The sequence below is a fragment of the Perissodus microlepis genome, chromosome 7 (assembly GCF_051167445.1).
Source record: "Perissodus microlepis isolate ML-2025 ecotype Zambia chromosome 7, ASM5116744v1, whole genome shotgun sequence".
Lineage (NCBI taxonomy): Eukaryota > Metazoa > Chordata > Actinopteri > Cichliformes > Cichlidae > Perissodus > Perissodus microlepis.
The window spans coordinates 22,433,801-22,455,012 of NC_140467.1; the positions used below are offsets into that span (position 1 = coordinate 22,433,801).

At 40.3% G+C, this 21,212-nt stretch overlaps 1 protein-coding gene across 1 annotated transcript in view; it reads left to right on the forward strand.

The window, feature by feature from the left end:
* The window catches only part of lrriq1 (leucine-rich repeats and IQ motif containing 1), a 37,036-nt gene extending 15,876 nt beyond the window's left edge, over positions 1-21,160 (forward strand). Inside the window, exons 16-27 of the mRNA XM_084934214.1 lie at positions 2,324-2,692; positions 3,257-3,440; positions 5,259-5,384; positions 5,595-5,684; positions 6,917-7,008; positions 8,377-8,448; positions 8,551-8,639; positions 9,500-9,601; positions 14,959-15,067; positions 15,429-15,489; positions 16,054-16,174; positions 18,768-21,160. Coding sequence (XP_084790340.1) covers positions 2,324-2,692; positions 3,257-3,440; positions 5,259-5,384; positions 5,595-5,684; positions 6,917-7,008; positions 8,377-8,448; positions 8,551-8,639; positions 9,500-9,601; positions 14,959-15,067; positions 15,429-15,489; positions 16,054-16,174; positions 18,768-18,901 — 1,549 coding nt within the window. The 3' untranslated portion in view covers positions 18,902-21,160. The remainder of the gene's footprint in view (positions 1-2,323; positions 2,693-3,256; positions 3,441-5,258; positions 5,385-5,594; positions 5,685-6,916; positions 7,009-8,376; positions 8,449-8,550; positions 8,640-9,499; positions 9,602-14,958; positions 15,068-15,428; positions 15,490-16,053; positions 16,175-18,767) is intronic.
* The last annotated feature ends 52 nt before the right edge of the window (positions 21,161-21,212 follow it).

A 21,212-nucleotide genomic window follows, 5' to 3' on the forward strand; every position in this document is an offset into this window, starting at 1 on the left:
GTGGATGTGGTGGGAAAAAGACCAATAAACCCATCTACTACCGCAATCTCACCACTTTTTCCACTGCGTTCTATGGCACTCAATATTTTTTAGGTTTGAATTGCTCCTAATGTGGTTGTAATGTAAAAGAAGTGAATCAAAAATTATGTTTCTATGTCATGTGGAAAAAGATGGGTTATAGAGTTTTGCTAAAGCTAATGTGTGAGCAGTCTGAGTTAAACAAATGAAATGAGTACTTTCCACTCATTGTGCCTTCTGTTTGTGGTACCATCACACAGTGTGGTAAGGAAAAACTGCTAAGGCAAAAAGCCAAAGCTTTGAAGAATACACCAGTATTAGTCCATTTCAGATTGCTGAAGCCTCATTTTAGCATTAGCTAAATGTGCCCTGAGCATCTTACAAAGGGTAGTGTGAACAGCAGAAGCAACTACAGCAACCTATATGTTTTTTTGTGTTTGTTTTCATCAACATTTTAGCATTATGTCTTTTATCCTTTCTTCCACCACTCACCCCAGCCAGTCATGTGAGATAGCTGGCCCTCCATCTGGTTCTGCTGGAGGTTTTCATCCCCACTGTTGCCTAGTGCTTGCTCTTAGGGGTCGTCTGATTGTTGGGATTTTCTCTCTGTTTTTATCAATTTTATTGTTATCACCAAACCACATTTTTCACCCACAATGTAGAAAAAGTGAACATAGAAGTGAAACAGTTACACAAGACTTTTGTTGTGTTAAGTATACATATCATTTCTGGAGCTGTGAGGTCTTCTATGTTCTGTTCATAGTTGTCTGACAGTTGCGACAGACACAAATTGAATTTTCAAAAGGACAGTAAACGCCTCTATAATATAACTAGCATAGGGTTTGCTGCTGGCTCAGGAATTTCTTACAGCTCTCGACCTCAGTTTTTTGTAGAGTGGCCTCCTGGGGACACCCATGTGATAAAGCAACACCAAATATCTCTAAATTTCCTTTATTGTAAGTCAGAAGACAAATAACCACTGAGAGCTTTTAGCATCTACATACATGGCTGGATATGTTCACAGGCGAGCATTAATCAGTGAATAACTTTTCATTTTCCTGTCATGAACATTGTATACTGAAGCTTTCTTTTACCCGTGTTATGGTGACCCTGGAGTGAACCAGCAGGTAGAGGGAGGGAGGGTCACTGGTGTCACAATCCTTTAAAACCTTCTGACTCTTCTCTTTCTTATCCCACTGAGAGTGAAGAGCGAGGTCTTTGTAGAGAAGAAGTTGCACTACTTGTGGCTACTGGCCTTCCAGACTGGCCGAGCGTCTCTGGCCCCTCGGGGTTTAAGACAAGGAGCGGAGCATAGCTAATAGATTAATTAAGTTTCCATTGAGGTAGCTTTGTTGTCAGTTTATCCCCTCAATGAAAGAGACATTATATGGTATTAGGGCACACACAGACCAGGCAGACAGCTCTCTCTCTCTCGCCCCCTCACCACCCCTACCCTCACATAAATATAAGGACACACACTGACCACACCTATCACAGGCTGGCCAAGAATAAGAGCTAAAAATGGATATATATTTGATATTTAACTCAAAATGGAATGGCTTTGATCCTTTTAGTTTGAATGATGTAATTTTCTAACACCACTGATCACTGTGTGTTTTTTAAATAGATCTTTCTTTGAGTTTTGGTTATAGATTAGTAGTATAATCCTCATTGTGATTAGAATGTATGTGAATCTATTCTGGAAACAGAACAATTTTCTTCTTATCACCAGTATAATTAAATCTGACTTGCATAAAAGTCAAAGTTATAGCTTATCTGCTTTTACAGTATCAGAGCAATCCTCTCCACGGAGTTCACCTCACAGGACATAGAGAAGACAAATTTAAAGAATCTCATTCTTGCATTAAACAACCCTAAAAGTGGATAACTGCTTCTCCTGAGCTCAGAACAATATGCTACAATTACTGCTTACAGTAAACCTATTAAATAAATTTGATTGGGAACCATGTGGACTAAGATTAACTTTAATGTCATTCACTTTATTGGCATTGCACAGTCATACTTTGTGTTGTACAATGAAACTGGGGTTCCTTCATTCATCGGTACTAAAAGAAAGGCGAACAGTAATCATGATAAATAAGATATATGCAGAGTAAGGTGTACTTGAAATGCAGAAATGAAATGGGCAGCGATAAAAATATATGTGCAAAAATAAAATCAGTTATGTAGGTCAGGTCAGGTCAGGTATTTGCATTGATTAGGACTATTGCCCTGTTGTCAAAACTGGTCTGTATTGCCAGTTAATAATGTAACGTGAAATATTTTTGTATGCGTTTGTTTACAGCAGACTTGCATTTCCCTTTAATGATGTGCAAAGCTTCTGCCGGCACTTCAGTATGACTCTGAAGCTGGCTGAGGACCAGAGATTTGCCCATGAATATGGTGAGACCACTGTGTCTGATGAACACTGGGCTGCAACACTGGATAGTGTCATTGGTGAAGAGCTTATGGATTGCCGAGATATAGAGTCCACTAACAAATTACCACCAGTCTTTCCAAATAGAGACATCATGAGATGCAGCTATTGGAATTTTGATGAGACTCCAGCTACAGAGAGTCACTATGACACATTTGGCCCAAAACAGGGTCCAGCGACCTTCTTCAGTGATGAAAAAGCATCTGTCTCCAGCCATCAAGACTTAAACCTCAAAAAGTAATTCACTCTCTGCTTTTATCTGCGTCACTCATGTGTATCTTTGTATATTCACTCTAATAAAACCTTTGTATTCGATGAAAGATCAGCTGATAAAAATGCATGCGATGAAAACCTCCAAATTCATTCATGGTATACAACTAGATGCTGCCGACTTAAAGCAAACACTCTGTTTTTATGTAATTCTTTTAACAGAGCTCAGCCTTTTATTAGTTTCTGCTGCAAAGCATTTGTCATCATTGGAGCCTCCTCTACTTGATTTACACCAGAAGACGTTGAAGATTTTATTCATTTTAACACGCAGCTTTATCATTAACACTGTGCTATCTTTGGGAGGACAATAGATCTTTGATTTGAAGGGTGGCTTTAGACAGGCTTAAACTCTCCAGAGTCCTGCTCTCCAGATGTCTGCTCACATATAAATTCACGTTTTGAAAGATGAAGGTGCTATGATATCATGTGCAATATATCCCTCACTTTGTGTGTATTTAAATGCCTGTGTGTGTGTGTGTGTGTGTGTGTGTGTGTGTGTGTGTGTGTGTGTGTGTGTCCTTTTTTGAGCAGCACAGCAGCAGTTGTGATTCAGCAATGTTGGAGGAAATACAAGCAGATATGTGGGAACATTAATGCTCCCCCCATCACAGAGAAAGGAGGAGAAAGAGGAGGAGATGGAGGAAAGCCAGAGTCAAGACTTTGCTATATTAATAGGAGCACTGCTGGCAAACACTATGCGGCAACTGTCATCCAGGTAAAACATTTGTAGCTTGTAGCATTTGTAGCGTCCTAGAACACTTTCCCTCTTAAGATGTCTCGGTAACAACTTAGAACGGTTATCCAGGCGAGTTCATATGAATTCAGTCAGTCAAACTGTTTACTGGTAATAGACCTCATAGCACCATATCACCCCAACAGAGCACTTTGCTCTGAGACTGCTGGCTTACTTACCTAGGATGTTTAAAAGTAAAACAGGAGGCAGAGCCTCCAGCGTCCAGGCCCCCCTTCTGTGGAACCAGCTACCATTTGGAAGTAGGAGATAGACACCCTCTCTACTTTGAAAATTAGGCTTAAATCTTTCTTTTTTGAATTGGAAATGTTGTAGTACTAAATCCTCCATTTTTTATGCTGCAATAGGCCTAGGCTGCTGGGGGCTTCCCAAGGTGCACTTTCTTCTTCATTCACCTTTTTTTACTCACTATGTGTTTACACACCTCTCTGCATTTAATCATTAGTTATTATTAAACTCTGTCTCTCTCTGTGTCCTTTGTCCTGTGTTCCTCCCCACACCCACAACTTGTGACAGCAGATGGCTGCCCCTCCATGCGTTTGGTTCTGCTGGAGGTTTCTTCCTGTTAAAGTTTTTTTTTCCACTGTCGCCAAATGCTTGCTCATAGGCGGTTGTCTGATTGTTCGCAATTTTCTCTTTATTATTTTAGGATTTTTAGCTTACAGTATTAAGCACCTTGAGGGTATTGTTGTTGAGATTTATATCCATCTATCCATTGGGCCACTGTGGCTATGACGTCTATTTTCATTTCGCAGTTGCAGAATTCAAAGGCAGAGGATTTTTGGTAGCAAAAGCTTTTAGGTTCCTTCTAGTGGCTTGAGTTTTATGTGTGTAGCCCAGATGCATTGCTTGATGCTTTGCATTTGCTTTGAACATAGCCTGGCTACACTAAAATCCCTGAAAGATCGGCTGTTGCTCCTAGAGGCTAGGACAGCAGAGTCAAGGGCTAATCTGACTGCTATGCCCTTTATGCAGATAGCAGAAACTGCTGAATATCACAGATAGCAAATAGTTGATTTGTTCTATTTTGGGTTCATTAATTAGTGAGTTTATAAAAATTTGATAAAAAAGAGTAGGAAAAAAACCCCATCAGAGTTTGTCATAGATTAAGATTATGCGTTGAGAAGAAACTGCTCACATTAACCTTTTATTGTGTAATTAAGGATCTTACTTCTGCATGTAGAAAGTGTGCCTGAAGTCACTTCCTCTTTGTGGATATCTGAAAATGCCAGTTTTCATCCTTGAAAACTGAACTTCAGGCCTCATACGTTCTTGAGGCTTACTCGGCTAATCCTCTGCACAGAGGTGTAAGCTGCTCTTCTGAAAAACATGCTACTCATCACCCCTCTCAATTTCCTTTTCAACACACAAAGTGTTTGATGACTCCTTGAGGGCTAGGTAGAGGCTGGGAGTTGCTGTGTACCATGCACTACAGCACTGTGTAAGTGTAAGTGTGTGTTTTGTGCATGTCAGGGGGGTATAGAGTGATTAATCAGATTCCAAAGACGTGCGGTAGTAAGAGTTCTAAAATTCCTGTGCGGCTCAACTTGAAGTGAAGTGTGCCCCCCCCCCCGCCCATTGGGAATTGCAGGATTTAGAGGCGCACTGGAGCTCTATTTGTCTCAGAGCAGCCTGGAGTCACACAGAGTTCAGACAGCAGAACACTCAGCAATTAAAAGAGGGGTTAACATGTTTTATCTTCCTAATGGGATAACATGCAATATTTACGTTTGCTCCATGATTCATTGAGCAACTACCATTTCTTTTTCTGGGTACCTCCAGGCATTCTGGAGGGGCTACTCTCTGAGGAAGAGGCTCACATCTGCTCTTGCTGCTGTGACATGCCCCGGTGTTGGAGAGGATGACACCTTTGAGGAGGTGGACATAGATGAATTTGTCTTTGATGAGGTATCTGCACAAGCCTGCATGTTCTTCACTTTCACGATTCGGCAGTTGTTCCCCATCTCGCACCCCATCAGACCAACAAACCTGCACAGAGGCTAACACATAAATGTAACACATAAATATAGTACTGTATACTTCACTCCAAAGACACTTTATTTGTGGTTTGTTTGTCATTGCCGTCCAGAAATTAAAGTATTTTTCATTTTCATTTAGGCAGCTTTGGAGGAACACTGCACATTCATGCTTTCTCAGGACTCGTCTCCCAGACATCAACTTGTGTCAGAGCAGCAATTTTCTATGAAGGTAAAGTTTGATATTCTTAAAACCTGGTAGTCTTGACATGATATTCTCTAATACTTTGAAACCTGCTATGCAAATTGTGAATTTTGGGATTTACCATCTTGTGTTATGTCAGTGTTGGAGTTATTTTCTTGCTTGTCTCCCTCCCCTCCAGGAATTGTCTGACCCTCCCTTATTGATCTCTAAATTTATACACTTGGAAAAACAGGATTATTTCCTGGAGGGCTGAAAGTTGCACAGCACCAGCAGATGTCATTTTTCATGCTGGCTGGACTGTCGTCCTGTTTTTTTTCTTCATTTACCTCTCGTTGGATCTTTTCTTTGGAGCGTGCTCAGCGCTGTACATCATGGTAGCCAGTTTAAGCAAGCTGATGTGGTGCAGCTGCTAGTGTGGTCAGCCTCAATATGTTGACACTGAGGCACAGATCAAAGGCAGGGGATGAACAATTTAGCACTTCGACCAAGAGAAAATAGAATCTGGAGAGTAATTAAGCTGTTACTTTGACTTAAATATGAGAATTCCATGATTGTGAACCGTTCACTCGGTCAGCCACATACCTACAACAAAAATAGGCCCCTGAGTTAAGTATCACTGGATATAATAGTGTAGAATGTAATCACTTTCCCCAAGAGTTACAGATAACTGTAGTGTTATTCCATGAAAAATTACTTAGTATGCCACAACAGACCGCTCAGATTTTTGTAACTATAATGAAAGCATGCACAATTTTACCTTTGTTACAGGTCCTTTAAGTACACAGATGTCAGTTGAAGTTTTCCACTAGTAATCCATGTCTATTTTTTTCCTAGGATTTTTGAGTGTGCTCAAGTTCATAAATACAGGAGAAAGCTACATTAGTTTTTCTGGCCTGAAAAACACATTCAATTTTTTAAAAAACTGCAACCAAATCAATCTTGCACAAACTCCAAGTGTCACAGTCTAAAGCTAAAATCCTGCCTTTGTTCAGCGTGGTTTTATCTCCAACCAGCTTTGAGTTTGATGAACAGTATAATAATGAAACATTTAGAAACTGAAAAAGCAAAGCCGCTCCGATTTAATGTCTGTGATGCAGAATAACAGAAATAAAAACACACACTGGTATCCCAGATGTTTTATGTGTATTCTGGTAATTCATTAGGAAAACTACAACAAGTGTGTTTTGGTAACATTTCAAGGTAACAAAAAAAAAAGAAAAGTAACTTATGAGTGTCATTAATTGATATATGTATTTCAGCCTCCTGGGCCCTGTCTTGATCCCTCCCAGGACATACTCCCCCTACCAAAGCACGCCTGGATGGCTGGGGAACATGTGGACGGTTCTAACAGGTACAACAACCCACAGCCACAGCATTTGAAAAAGCTGTTTATGTTAAGCTTTATATAGATTTTCACAATTATTGTACAAAGTTATATAGGGAAAAAGAAGATAAATAATTTTCTTAATAGGACATATAGCAAACAGTGTTGATTTGTGACATTAATATTTTTCGTTAATGCAACTCCAAGTAGAAAAATACAATCTTTGCTAAGCACATTAAAGAGTCGGATGTATCTTAGAAGTTAGAGATTTTAACTGGGTTTACTTTTTCACATATGAAGCTCATGATATGGCGTTTGCTCTTGGAACAAAATACAGACAACCTGAAGTATGTGTTTAAGTGTTTCATGGATAGCAAAATATAAATCTGATATTAAAAATGCAAGGAACAATAATCAAACTGATCCTAATAATGCAAGATTTTAATGTCAAAAGATTTTAGTATAGCATAGAAAAAATGATGATACAGATGTTGAAATTTCACTTTCTGGATATAAAAATGAGGATGACACACACTCTAAATCACGTTTATATTTTTGTTATGGTTGTGATCCACAAAATGTATCCACATATTCAGCTAGCAAAACACTCAAATAAGCAGGTTCACTGAATGACTGTTCAGTTCTCTCTATGATGTTCAGCTGATGTCACTGGTAATCTATAAAGTGGTAATATTTGTTTTCGTTTAATTTTTTACATGGTGGCATACAAATCATAAAATTCAATGGCTTCAATTGAGGAAAAAAATGAAATGGAACGGAAAACAAGGCAGCACTGCTCCACTTCATGCATGCTTGTTATGTTGGTTACAGTTATGTGGATGACAGGTGCATCTTTTGCTACAGACCAGACAACAGTTTTCAGCTTAAGAGTTTGATCAAGCTTCAGTTCAAGAGCTGGAGCAGGAGTGTGCTTTTCCTTTTTTAAATGAACTTTTAGAGGACTGAGACTTTTAAACAATCAAATGTTTAATGCACGTTTCTACTGTAAGATCGCAAGGCATCTGGGAGAACAGTTGCTACTAAAGACCACAGCTGTGGAGCATGCCACCATCAGAGTGCACTGAAAATGTGTTTTTGGCCCCAATGAAGATTGTGTTTGGACAGACAAACACAATCTTCAATCACCACTAGCCCTACTCACCCAGTTTAGCTCCCTTTTTCCTTAAATGAAATGGGTTTCCATTTTGCACATCTCTATTGCACGTCCACTGAGCATAATAATATTAGCAGCCATGCAGGAAAAAATACAGGACAACCTTGACTCAAAGATCAGCCATAATTCAATCCCGAAAGATTTAAATATGTGTAATCCTGTTGTGAATTTCTGCATCTCAAGTTATGTTTTAAAGGACAATAATTTCTTTATGATTCCAGAAACACATCTCCTACTTCCACCTCAGCACTTAGTGGTCTCTCTGAAAGATCAGAAAAGATTCTAGAAGAATGGTAAATCATCATCTCCTCCTCACTGCTTGCTGCAACTGTGTGTTGTTAGTAAATGGCAGAATGGCACTTTCTATTTGTCTTTTCTTTCCTTGCAATCTGCAGGGGCTTTACTGACAGCCACACAGCACTTCTGCTGCTGAGGAGAGCTCGGAAGATGAAGTCAAAGAGACAACTGCAAAAGAAGCAAAGGGGTTAGTGTGTTTAAAGTGGGATAGGTGGAAGTTTTTGTGTTTGCATGTGTGCATGTGTTTGCATGTGTGCTTTTTATGCAGTAGTTCAGGTTTTAAAAAAAATTTTTTGTATGTTTTTAGAAAATTCCCCATAAAATTTGAATGCTGTGATTGGAGATTAAACACTGTTGTGGTTTCCTTCTTCAGTCACCTCATATGCAATGCTTCCTTCATTCATTAATCCTTCTACACCTCAGCTGATGTTTCTGTCTTTATATAGTTTACAAAATGGAGATAACTCCTGTTAAGACATAAATCTGTTGTCTAAAAAGGAGAAAGATCTCTCTTCATTCTCATTCTTCAGCCGTGCTTTAGTAGCAGTGAACCTTTCCGCCGCATGTATGTTAATGAGCCATAACAGACAGCAGAAGCCAGGGCTGTCACCTCTCATTGGACTTATTTACGAGCCTGCAAAGGAAATAACTATTGCCAAGAAACCTCATGACAAGTCGTCTTGTGGCGACTTTCATTCCATTTCATTGTAGTGGTTTAGTGTAACTGCAGTGAAAGGTGACCTCACCTCTGCTCTGTTCCAAGAAACAGTAGTTCTGCCATGGGTATCATGTCATGGTCATGTAATGGGAGGTTGGTCTTTGATCAGACTTTCAAATGCATGATTGCATTAGTGGTGCTCCTGTCATCTTGCTCCACTGACACACGGGTCTTTGTCGGCTTTAACTCCTAATGGCATCTGCCTCAGCTGAACCACAGCGCTGTGTTACATATGCACTAATATTTTCTGAATGTTTGATCCTGGTTTTCTGCTTCTGGTTTAAAGCCTGGCGTGTCCTGCTTTGACCTTCTCTTTCTTGCTGTGTTAGATCCCTCCGTCCGACTTGCCTTGTTCAGAAATTGTAATTACCAGCTTGGTCCAGTGGAGGCACAAAACACAACAGCACGATACAACAGAAATTATGCAAAAGGTAAGAAAAGAGATCTATGCATATTTTCTAACCCAGTAGTATTTCAAATGCTGGGATTATTTTTAAGAATTTTAAATTTAAATTTAAACTATTTAAGTCTGGTCTGGTCTTAGACTGGACCATTGCAAAGCAGAAGGGGTAGATGGCCTCACATTTGTCTCTAAAATACTGTGATATATAGAGACACTCATGATCAACTCAGTGATTGCAATTTTCAAAGGTCCTGCAAGTACAAAACAAGCCCAAATCACCACCCCTCCACCGCCGTGCTTAGCAGTTGGTGAGAGGTTTTTGTGCTGATATGTTGTGTTTGGTTTTTGCCTGTTGGGCCACTGTGCTTTATGACCCAACAGCTCCGCTTTGGTCTCATCACTCTAAAGGTGAAAGATGTCTTCTGGATGGCTCAAATGTCCACATTCTTTTAAAAGAGAAGAAGCTTTCTTCTGGCAACCCCTCAAAGCCATATTTTTCCAACCTTTTTGTACTGTCATGATGGTCAGGGTGTACTTTTCACAGGACTGTATGGCACAACTTTTTTCCAAAGAGTTTTCAGTGTTATGGAAATACAGTGTCAAAAAAAGGCTATGGATTGATTATATGTGGGATAGTGTGATTGGTTGAGAAGAGTCAAAAGCCTCCCTCCACCTTCATCCATATTCTGCTGTGGCCTGGTGCCCTGCCCTGAGGTGCAGAGAGGATTTGGCATTGTGACACACACAGACAGACTTAAAAGGAAGGGAAGCGCTGGAGGGAGAGCATAAGGGAGAGTTGGGGGGGGGGAAGAGTCTGTTTTTATCATGAGGGACTGTCTCCGTCTTTCTTTTGGACCCCACCACCACGTACCAGGGTCAAGGCCTCACATCCATGGAGTAAGAGTCTCACGGTCATCCAGCAGTCAGAGGGATGCTGGAACAGCAGCATTTGCCAGCAGAAAGTGAAGCGATCAGTTATAAGACTAACATACTAAAGAATTAGCTGTGAAGACGAAGAGCAGATTTGTCATTTTATGTTGCAGTCTTAAAAAATAGAACAACCATGATCTTTTTAGTGTAAAAATGTGGTGATTTATATGTGAATGAGTTCTCTTATTTTCATTAATTCTAAAGTTCTTCTGTCAGCAGACACTGTTTTGCCAGCATTACAAGGCATTTTCATCAGGACAGTGACGGACTAACAAATGTTCCCTTTCGGAGTAGGTGGCACAACATTCTTTTCCAATAATTATTTTCCATTGACAATTTATAAAATGCATGAAAAATGGAGCTTGACTATGACAGCATCATCCATCCATTTTCTTCCTCTTATCCAGCTCAGGGTCATGGGGGGAGCTGGAGCTATCTCAGCTGCGTGACAGCATCATTATGTTATCTATTGTTTATTTGAATTGCAGGTGTATTATGTCAACTTTCCAACATTGTGATTGCTGACACTGGAATTATGTGTGAGCACAATACTGCTGTGGATAAACTGTCAGCTAACTGGCAATCGAGGAATAGCTGTATCCCGATAACATATTACATTACAACAATATTTCCAGCTCTGTTTTTTTCCCATAGCTTCATCGCTCCTCCCCACCCTCTTATTGACAGTTTTTGAGCTAATACAGCTGATAAAGTAATGGAAGGATCTCTGGTTAGGGCATTCTCTTTCTTTCCGGTTTATATTCTGTATCCTCAGTCAGTTTTCTGATCTGACAGAAATGTGTAACTCTATCCAGCTTCAGTCTAGGGGAAACGATTCCTACTGTCTTTTTACAGCATTGCTATAAGGCTGGCGAGTGAGGTGCTGTGTCAGTTATTAACTTGTGGTGCTGTGAAGCTGGGTCTCTGTAAAAGGGTCCAGGTTTGCCTACCTCCTTGCTCCCCTGGTCCTGACCTGTGTAAGACACCCCCTCCTCCGGATTCATCACCAGTGCCCGGGGCCTGGCTAGCCCAGCCCCAGACTGGCCCAGCCAGCGCTCCCCGACAGGGGCTAACGTTTCAGGCCTCGAGTCAAGCTCCTTCTGGAGGTGATTAGCCTCAAACCCATGACAGATTCTTTCCAAGATATCTGACGCTGCGTGTTTATTTTATCCGGGCTCTTTGTGTGGATGTGCTGGACATGAGTAACCCACTTGAAATGGGTATCAGTTTACATACCCAGACACGGAGACAGAGAGGGAGAGAATAGTGCAGAGCCACAACAAATTTTCTTCTAAAAGTTTAAAAGAGAATATAGATATACCTTTTCCTTATTATTTGCATCTTTTGCATGTGTCTGGGGTGCTGCAGATGTTGACAGTGGGGTGTGCCTCTAAGGAATTCTCCTAATTTCTACTCTTAATTACCACTCAACCCCTCCAGATGCACGCACAGATACACACACACACACACATATCCATACATATACACACAGAGTTCTAATCATCCTCTTCCATCCAAACTGAGATCCAACCCCACCAAACATCCGTCCTCGTGTCTCAGGGACACAATGGTATATATTTTGTTTCAGCCTGGTTCCCCTACCTCCTGAGCATTTAACTTGATTTCACACTTGATGTCATCAACAAAGTCAAACTGAAACACAATCATTTTGTTTATCATTGATCAGTCAAAATAGCTTAGGCTGTTCCCCACCATTCATATGCATCCAATTTCAGCCCCGTAATCTCTAAGCTTCTATTTATCTCGTGCAGTGGAGCCTCTCTCCTCATACTACATGACTGAGGTGCATTGGCACACTTCAGAAACGAGCTGAGCCAATGTGCATTGGGGCATCAGTCATTCACAGAGTCAGACATCTAACTAAAACCACTGAGTTGCTAAAATGTCACACATTTCACTTAGCAAATGCCTAAAAAAACAGGATTATAAAATACTTTTCTATATTTTTTTTTTTCCCCTACATTTTCCAACATTAGCCATCTGCACAAAACAGAAAACGTATGCACTTTAGCCGTCTTATTCATTTAAATTCATGTTACTTACAGAAGGTCCCTTACAAGTCTCCAGTAATCGAGAAACACATTAATCTGTCAAGTTAGAAGTCCTTTCAGGAGCAGTGCCTGAAAATGTGGGAACTAAACATTTACATTTTTAATTTCTAATGTGTTTGGATAATATGCAATTTGAACTAGTTCTCTTCAAGTATCGTCACAAACATTTTCCTGTCAGTGTTCCAGTGTTTTTACAAAGTTAACAAATGGATCTTAGAATGCTTTTAGATCAAAAGATGATTAGCGTGTATGAATTACTCCATCCTACTGTGGTTTTTATTTTCATGTTTTAGCAGACCAAAACCAGCCAATATCTTTGCAAGAGACAACTTCATTTTACAGACCTTATTTTGATTCAGATTAGCTTCAGTGACATGTTTGTAGAATCATTTAGAGTCAAGTCGCCTAATGCATGAAACCAAGTTTTAGGGGTTAGAAAAGCTTTACATCTCTGGTGGATAGATGTTCTAATCCACAGATGTGCACTGTTATTCCATCTCACACTTTTACATTTAGATTTGTTTTGTGACACAGCATGTATATAAAAGATGAAGATTCAGGCTTTCAACTTTAAAAGTAAAGTCGATGCGGAACGGCTTTAAACATGCATTTTTTTTCCTCATTGCCAGAAGGAGAGGGACTCTTCTGGCTGCTCCAGAATCTATAAAAGTCTTTCTAAAAAATCTACTACTTACTTGATTCATGACCTCAGTGAAGGGTTTCCTAGTGAGTATATGGTCTCAAATGCTAGTTTGAGTCTTACTGAGTACAACTTGATGTCAATTTTTATAAAAGGAATATAATGCAACGTATTCTTCAGTGTGGGCCTCTTGCTTGATTGATAAATCCCTACAGTGTCTTTAGTTGGCTTCAAAAAACCAAGATTGCCAAGTCATCCACAAACTGGGCATCTTTTATCTATGGTTTATGCCTGAAGGACAAATCAAGAATCCTCTGACTTTAAAATATGTCTGTTATAAAGTGACTTGGTTGTTAAACTTGCTATATTTGTGCACGTGCACAGTTTTACTCTTGACACAACTGTCCTTTAAGGTCACTATCATTTGTTTAGGAGTTGTTATTGGTACTGGTACTGACTCTTTGCAGGACTCAGTGTTTTTTGTTCCTTTAGTGAGGTTCGAGGAGAGGAGACTACTTAGTGACAACATCATCTCTCCTTCATCTCTGCTTTGCTGCAGGCCAAAACCTGAATGCCACTCCTCCTCCCCGGCGCTCTGATATTGACGAGATCCCCTAATGTGGTTAAAAGCCCCCCTTAACAGGCATGACTTTTACAGGCCCCCCTCATGATGTCCTGGAGGAGTACTCAAGGGGGATTGAGGAGGTTGAAGGAGGTCAGGAGGAAGCTCTAGTAGGGGGTTCTGAGGGGGAAATGGAGAGAAGAAATCTCTCCATGCTGCTCAAGTACATCAAACTAAATGATTTTTTTTGTGGTTCTTATCTTGCATCAGTGTGTACAGATTTCTGTGCATGTGTTTACCTACCCTTTGTATTCACTGTATTCACTGTATTTACTGTACGCGAGCAGGCTGGTGTTTGAAAACTGATATCTGGACTTCTCATGCACCATCTCTCCCTCTTTCTCTCTCAACTTTGGGAAGTGCAAGTAGCCATATCCTGCCCTTTGCTGCCCCAGGGGAGGCATCTATCACTTGACGTTTTTAGTGTGGCTTCTCAATTAACCCATGAAAACTGTAAAGCTCTTTTCTTCTTTTTACAGCTCAGCAAAAGCAAGTGAATGGCTTAAATAAATGCGTCATTAGTTCCAGCACTGGCCTGTCAAAATAAATTATCAGTTTACACCCATCTAAGGCAGCATTACTGTCAGTACAACGTAAATGTTTATTTTGAATTACGACCTTATTATGGGATTTCAGCATAACCCATAAATCACCGGCCTCTTGGATTTTTCACTTTCACAAACTTTTGAAACATTGCTTGGATTCAATTTTACAAAAAAAAAACACAAGTCACTGCCATTGTTGGAACAAAATGAGGCCTTTCCTGTTGCAACTTTCAGCAGTGCTACATGAATTATTACACCACCTTCTGCCCTAACATGACTTTGACCACTAATCTGTCCCGTTGAGGGAAAGCTGGCACGCTGTAATGGCAGTAAAACGTGTCAAACTTTGCCACAGAACAGGCCCTGCAGTTGTTTATTTGTTCAGCTTGAACACTTGTAAGCATCTGTTAACACAAGCCCTGTACTGTCATTTAGACTCATGCTATCTTCTCCACAGCACACGGTGATGAGGCAGTTATTTCTTTATTGCCACTGTTGTCAAAAATGTTACCTACCCAACAAACTGAAAAAAGAACAGCCTGTGACCCTTTATTTAATTTCTTCTGTTGAGTGCAGCTGGTGGGGCTGAGACGGGCCATCAGCAGGCAGAGAGGACAGAGCAAGTTAAGCAAGATCAAACTCAGCAGTGGCTCCATACCCAGGCCACTCATGGGCATTCAGACAGGTGAGCTATTTAATGTAGATCATAAGGTGATGAAGGTGGTGTTTATGCATCTATCTGTATCGATTCACCTTAAGACCTGCGCTGTATCATTCTAAAATAAAATATTCCAGTGCACTGAGAATGACATATTAACTTCTGCTGAATCAGGGAGATGACAGAAATAAGTCAGTGTGTAGGCCTGTGCTAACCCTGCCCTATTTAAAAAAAACCCAGACATAATCCATATAATTTGTTTGTTTTTTTTTTAAATTTAATTTCAGTTTTTGCTTGGAAATGGAGACTGCAATAGAGAGTTAATCACTGGATTGGTGTGAAGCATGCAGAACACTAATCATCTAAGCATTTTGTGTTTTGTCCTCAGTGATCATTTCTTACCGGACATAAACTCATCCATTCTGAACGGAGGCAGAGTGCAGCTCGTAGTGAGTATCGTCCCCCCAGCCATGCTGTTTCCCCCCCTTGATTTGAATCTTTTTTGTGGCGCAGTTGCATGCATGTAAAGGTATGTAGTATTTACATTTACCAGTCAGAGTCACATCCCACACCGTAGGTCCTCTCCCTTGGAGTCTGTCTCATCAACTTTTATTTAAAGGAGGAAGGGGGGGAGGGGGAGTCTGAGGTTTAGCTCTGTAGTGACACTTTCAATTGGATCAAGTGGGCGCGATTTCTTAATTTCACTTGTTGAAATCCTAGTGTCACATTGGAGCAGTTTGTTTAGACCTGAGAACGATGCTGATGGTTGTGAAGTCTTTGAAGTCACAAACCACAGGTCTCCTCGTGCCATTATGGAGCAGTGTGACTTATGTTTACTGGCAAGAGGGGCCGCCCCTTTCCTCCAGTTTCTTAGATATATGCTCTGACTGCAGAGCTGCTGGGTTGTTGATTTTCAGAATGTTCGACTACTTGCGTGAGATGTTTCATTTTGGGCCTCATTTGTGTGTGTGTGTGTGTGTGTGTGTGTCTGTTTCTGAGTGTGGTGCATGCAGGCTAACCCAGCATATGCAGGTTGTCTAAATCACACCAGTGGATTGTGGGTGAACAGCAATTTGGTTGGCCAGGGTTGCAAAGTGAACAGTTATGCCCGTAGAACCTCCTCCAGTCATGCAAGTGAGTGTTGTAAACTTGTAAACCGCTTTTCTCCACAACATCACAGTGATACTGGGAATAATGAACTGGTCTTTCAGCAGAGTGTAAAAAATATCTGTATGTATGTGAAGTAAAAAACCCAACTCTCCTTAAAGAAGTGTTTCCCTTAGTTGTTTTTTTTTTTTTTACATCTAGTGTAATCCAGAGAAATGTTGTGTATACTGTATAATTTATAGCAAATTTAGAGATGTATATATATTTAAAACTCATTATGTGTGCAAAATTGTTTATGTATTTTTATGCAAATGTGTTAATTATTACAATTCTAGAAAGTTGCCCTTAACTTGAAACTAAGTTCTGACTTAAAAATAACAATTAAAAAAAAGGACCAATAAACATATGAGCTCACTGTCACATATATCTCTATATTCTCCTGTTAGCAGTCACAGAGAGAAAAGCACGGGCTCAAATTCAAACTCTTCAAAATCTTTTGGCGGGGGTGCACATAACTGTGTGTTTATTACATGTGATCTCTTTAGGTTTGCATAGTTGCACCTATGACTACTGGGCCACACAGATCTGAGTGCGCAGAGCCAGGGGATAAAGGCCGCTGCTTATTCAGCCTAGACCGAGTCCGCTGGTCGTCTGCTGCGGGAGGGGAGGGGAGCCACAAGGTCGGGCTGGGGACAGAGTGTCGTGAAATTCTCCTCTGACAGGAAACAGGCAGCGAGGGAGAGAAAAAAAATCAGTCCTTTCAGTGAAGAATGACTGGCCCTTCTGTCAGGAGTAGTGGGGCTCAGGAGTTTGAGTGACAAAGATGCTACTGACAGGCTGACAAGCAGATGACCACATTAAACAAGCCCAGGAATCTGAGTGAAGGAGAGCCCTGTCCATGTTAACGAAGCCAAATTGGATTCCGATGATGATTTCAAAATGATATCCACGAGGTGCAGCAGCAGGAACGAGCATCTCCCTGTTAGGCAGGCAGACTCTACGGGGAGTGTGGCCGGGAGAAAGAAAGCCTCTTTGTCCGCACTGATCAAAACATCCATTATCAAAATTGTGAAGGGCAAATTGAAATATGGATGTATGTGTAAGGAAAGAATATTTCTTGAAAAGCCAATTAGATATTTTATAAACTTGGAAAGGGCATCGAATGGTCCCGGTGGTCATCAAAAAGTCATGGCTTGGAAATTCCTTATGGAGTAAAATCAGGGAACGCAGCTTCTTTGATGTAAATCTTCATACTGAGCCTACGTGATCCTGCAAAAAAGTGTGACTAACAAACGCCTTCGCCTGTAAAGGGGCATACATCATCAAGGTGGGGGTTTAAAGTTAGAGGGTTCACTTAGTTTGGTATAGCAGTAAAGACTACATAAATAGTCTATAACCTGTTGCAATGCGATACTCACCTCTTGCCGGGACAGTACCATAAAATGCATTTCTAGGCTCACACAATATTTTCATTACGTGTGCAGAGGAAACTACTTAAGTTAAGCTGCTCTTGCAACCCTAATAGGAGTAAGATGACTGAAAACAATTTGTTTGGCCACAGTGGTTTGTTAAAATGAGCAGTTTAAACAAAAATCAAACTCTGTACTGTTAATAACAGAATGCACGACTAGCAGTGCTATTAGGAAAACATGCAGCAAAAGTTCAGTGTTCTGCCTCTGATTTCAAACGCATTACTGCACAAAGTTCCTTAATATTCTGAGCCACCAAAGCTGACCTGGAAATAAACACCAAAACACTGTGTATTAAGAGAGACCACGAGGAAAGGAAAATCACAGTGTTAGCCCAACAGACTTGAACAAAATCAAAACTTAGAGATGTGTGATTATGTGTGACTTGTGAGCGGATGGATATTCTATACAGTTTGCCAGCTGTGCGGATATTTGGGGCTAGCATAGAACGTGCGATGCATCCCAGCCCTCCCACCTAAAGAGCGCTTCATGCTGTTGGACTCCCTGTGTGAGGCAGCCGTGCTGACTGCGGGTTTGCGCTCTACACGTGGAATGCATCATACCCTGTAGAAGCGCTGCCTTTGTTCTGTATGTTTGAAAAGCTTTGTACTGATCCCCAGGTGAAAGTGGAACGGCCTGTGATACAGCACACACACTGCTCCTGAGAGGCACCGAACAACCCGCCTGCTCACACTTAAGTCTTTAGTGTGAGATTTAATGCAGCACCATCTCGAGTATTTTGAGTCACACAAAATTGACGCTCAATTTTCAAAACATGTATATTAAGTACATATTACAAATCCTCATATTTTAACCTACTTAACACTGCATCATTAGTTAAAGCTTTTATATTTACCTTTATGCCATGCATTTTTAAGTACTTAACAATTTCTATAATGTGACCCTGGCAAACTAACATGACGTTGTGTGTTGCAAAGATAGCCTTCCCTCTAGAAAACTATGTTATGAAATTAATAATAACCCATGTTAATAAATTCTATAAAATATTTGAGCAGACACAGAAGTACAAAACGAGTTCTCAGTATCAACTGTTGTTTAAAAACACATATAGTATGAGTCAGCAAAGTGAATTCACTCTGCTTGTTTTGAATGTTAAATACTGATGCCGTCTTCTTCCATTTTGTCTCCAGGAAAAGAAGTCCCATCTCCCGCACGAGTCACGTCTGCCCCGTCAAAAAAGGAGCGTATCTCCTTCCGTGGCAACCCGGTTCAGCTGAGCGGTGGCTGGGGAGGAGGCAAGAAAAGGGACAGAGTGCGCAAGTAAAAACACAAAGCCTCCTTCCAGAGGTCACCACTTTTCCTGCCCTGGCTCTGCAGCCTCTAATAGATGCACCTGCAGCTTTCTTATATGTACTTCGATGCATTTCGCGTCAAAAGATTATTAAAATATGCGTTGGAAAAGCTCAGGTGGATACTTTAGAAAATTTTTAGCTATTAAAATTCGATGTGATTTTCCTTTGCCGGTCAGCTTGATTTTTAATGCTGTTTTATTGCCTGCACTGAGATGGAAAAGCAGATGAAAACTCAAGACTCCCTTTTCTGTAAATTAATTAAGGCCAACAGGACTCAGACCAGCCCAAATATCTGCAGGCGGTTCTATTATGTTCATTCAAGTGTCAAATGCTGTGTTCTCAAGTATCATTGCCCAAACCTCACTGCATCCAACTAGCACCGAAACACATGGAACAAAGTCACAAATGTTGAGTGGATGACATGCTTCATATGCAAATGATGGCAGGAAATAAGAACCAGGACTTTTAATGCCTGTTTCTTAGGATGCTGTCATTTTGCCTCCATGCAGATTTTAAATACAGATTGTAACTATGAGATCAGTCTTACCCTTTTCCAATTTTCTGTTGCTTTCTCAGAGCAGACTTTATGAAAGTGCAGAATTTTAGTTCGACTGCCCTGTATTTGCGTTTAGCGCTTGATAACCAAAAGTGCACGTGAAATGACTGCATTTATGTTCTCAGCACAAACGTTGGTGTTAGATTTGGAACACTGTTTTCTTTATCTTCTGCCGTGGATCGTAATGGCCTTGTCTGTGTATTTGAATTTGGAGAGCCAAGGCGTCCGTCCACAAACACAAACCCTACTGAAGGCAGTGAACATCAGGCTTGAAGGTTCCTTGCTGAAAATGATAAGTTAATGAATGTCAAAACAAATAGTCAGAGTTGCAGAGTGGCTCCCTGGAAGGAAATGCATGTCGGCCTGTTTATTTTCCTTCTGTCTTTCACTTAAGCATGGCTTGAGGCTGTGTTTTGACTGTACACGATCTGATGGGGATTTTTGTCTTGGAGAGTGGCGCATGCCAGAGATGTGGTGGTCCTGCCCACTTGGGGGCTGTTGTGAAACTGGAGAGCACTGTTCTCCTGCAGCGGGGAGACTGATTCTTCTAGTTGCTTTTTTGTAGACTGTGATCATACCAGTACTGCATAAGTCAAATCTGATGCTTTGCTTTACAGACAGGTGTGCGTGGCCTATCTGTGCCTATGTCTTGTCACTAGTATTACTTGACACAAGTTCAGATTTGCCATTAGAGCTGTTTTCTGCAGCTTCCTATTCTGAAGGGATGTTGTTAAGCTGTAATCTACCACTTTTCATTTCATTTGTTTACGTTTGGATTATGGGTAAATTATATGTAACCTAAGAGATCCAAAACCCATTGCCTTGTAAAATGAGAGCTCCACTGCACATTTAGATAAGACCAAGAATGTCCCTCTCAGCCTCGTCTGCCATGTCAATGGGACTCTGCATCCAGATCTCTCCAAGTGCTCTCTTTAAATGCATTGAAGTCCATAAAACCACATTTCCATGTTTTCACTACAATTTGCAAATTTTGCACATTTTTGCTGAACATTTTTGAAGTACGCTGTGGAGTTATAACCAATTCCTGGCAGCTTTTAGGTTCCTATTCATTTCTGAATGTTTGAAAATGAATTAACAGACATGTGAAATGTTAACTTTGGCCAATGGTTTCAATTTAAAGAAAGCAGTGGCTATCTGGAAAGATTTCTGAAGAACACTGGTGTACTTGCAGAATAATTCACTGTGATGTTAAAATAGTTAAAACATGAGAAACACACAGACCTTTAAATGTGTAGGAGGTTTTTGGTGGTCCAACTAATGCAAATAAAGAAAGAATAAAGAAAGCTGTGGTGAGGCAATGCAGGATAAGGGTGTGGCATGACCTTGACATCAAATTTGTGTGTTGCAAGAAAATAATATATACTCTGAAGTGATTACATTTTTTTTAGTCAATATTAAATCTTAAAGAGTTTGAATTGTATGTACATTCTTTAAAAGGGACCTTAATTTTGCAGAGATATATTGCGCTACTTAAAAATGCTTTAGAATGTAAAACCCTTATTGATAAAAATGACAGAGGAGTTGGATTCTATTTATTTCTACTTTATTAGTAACTCTGTCAGAGTAAGAACAGATTGTGCAAGCTGCCGTCTAAAAAAGAAAATGGAAATGTTTTCATTATCAAATGTATCATTAAATGAATGTTTAGACACACTTTTTTATGTCTGTTTTTTTTTTATGATGACTCGAAATATAAGATGTGTTTT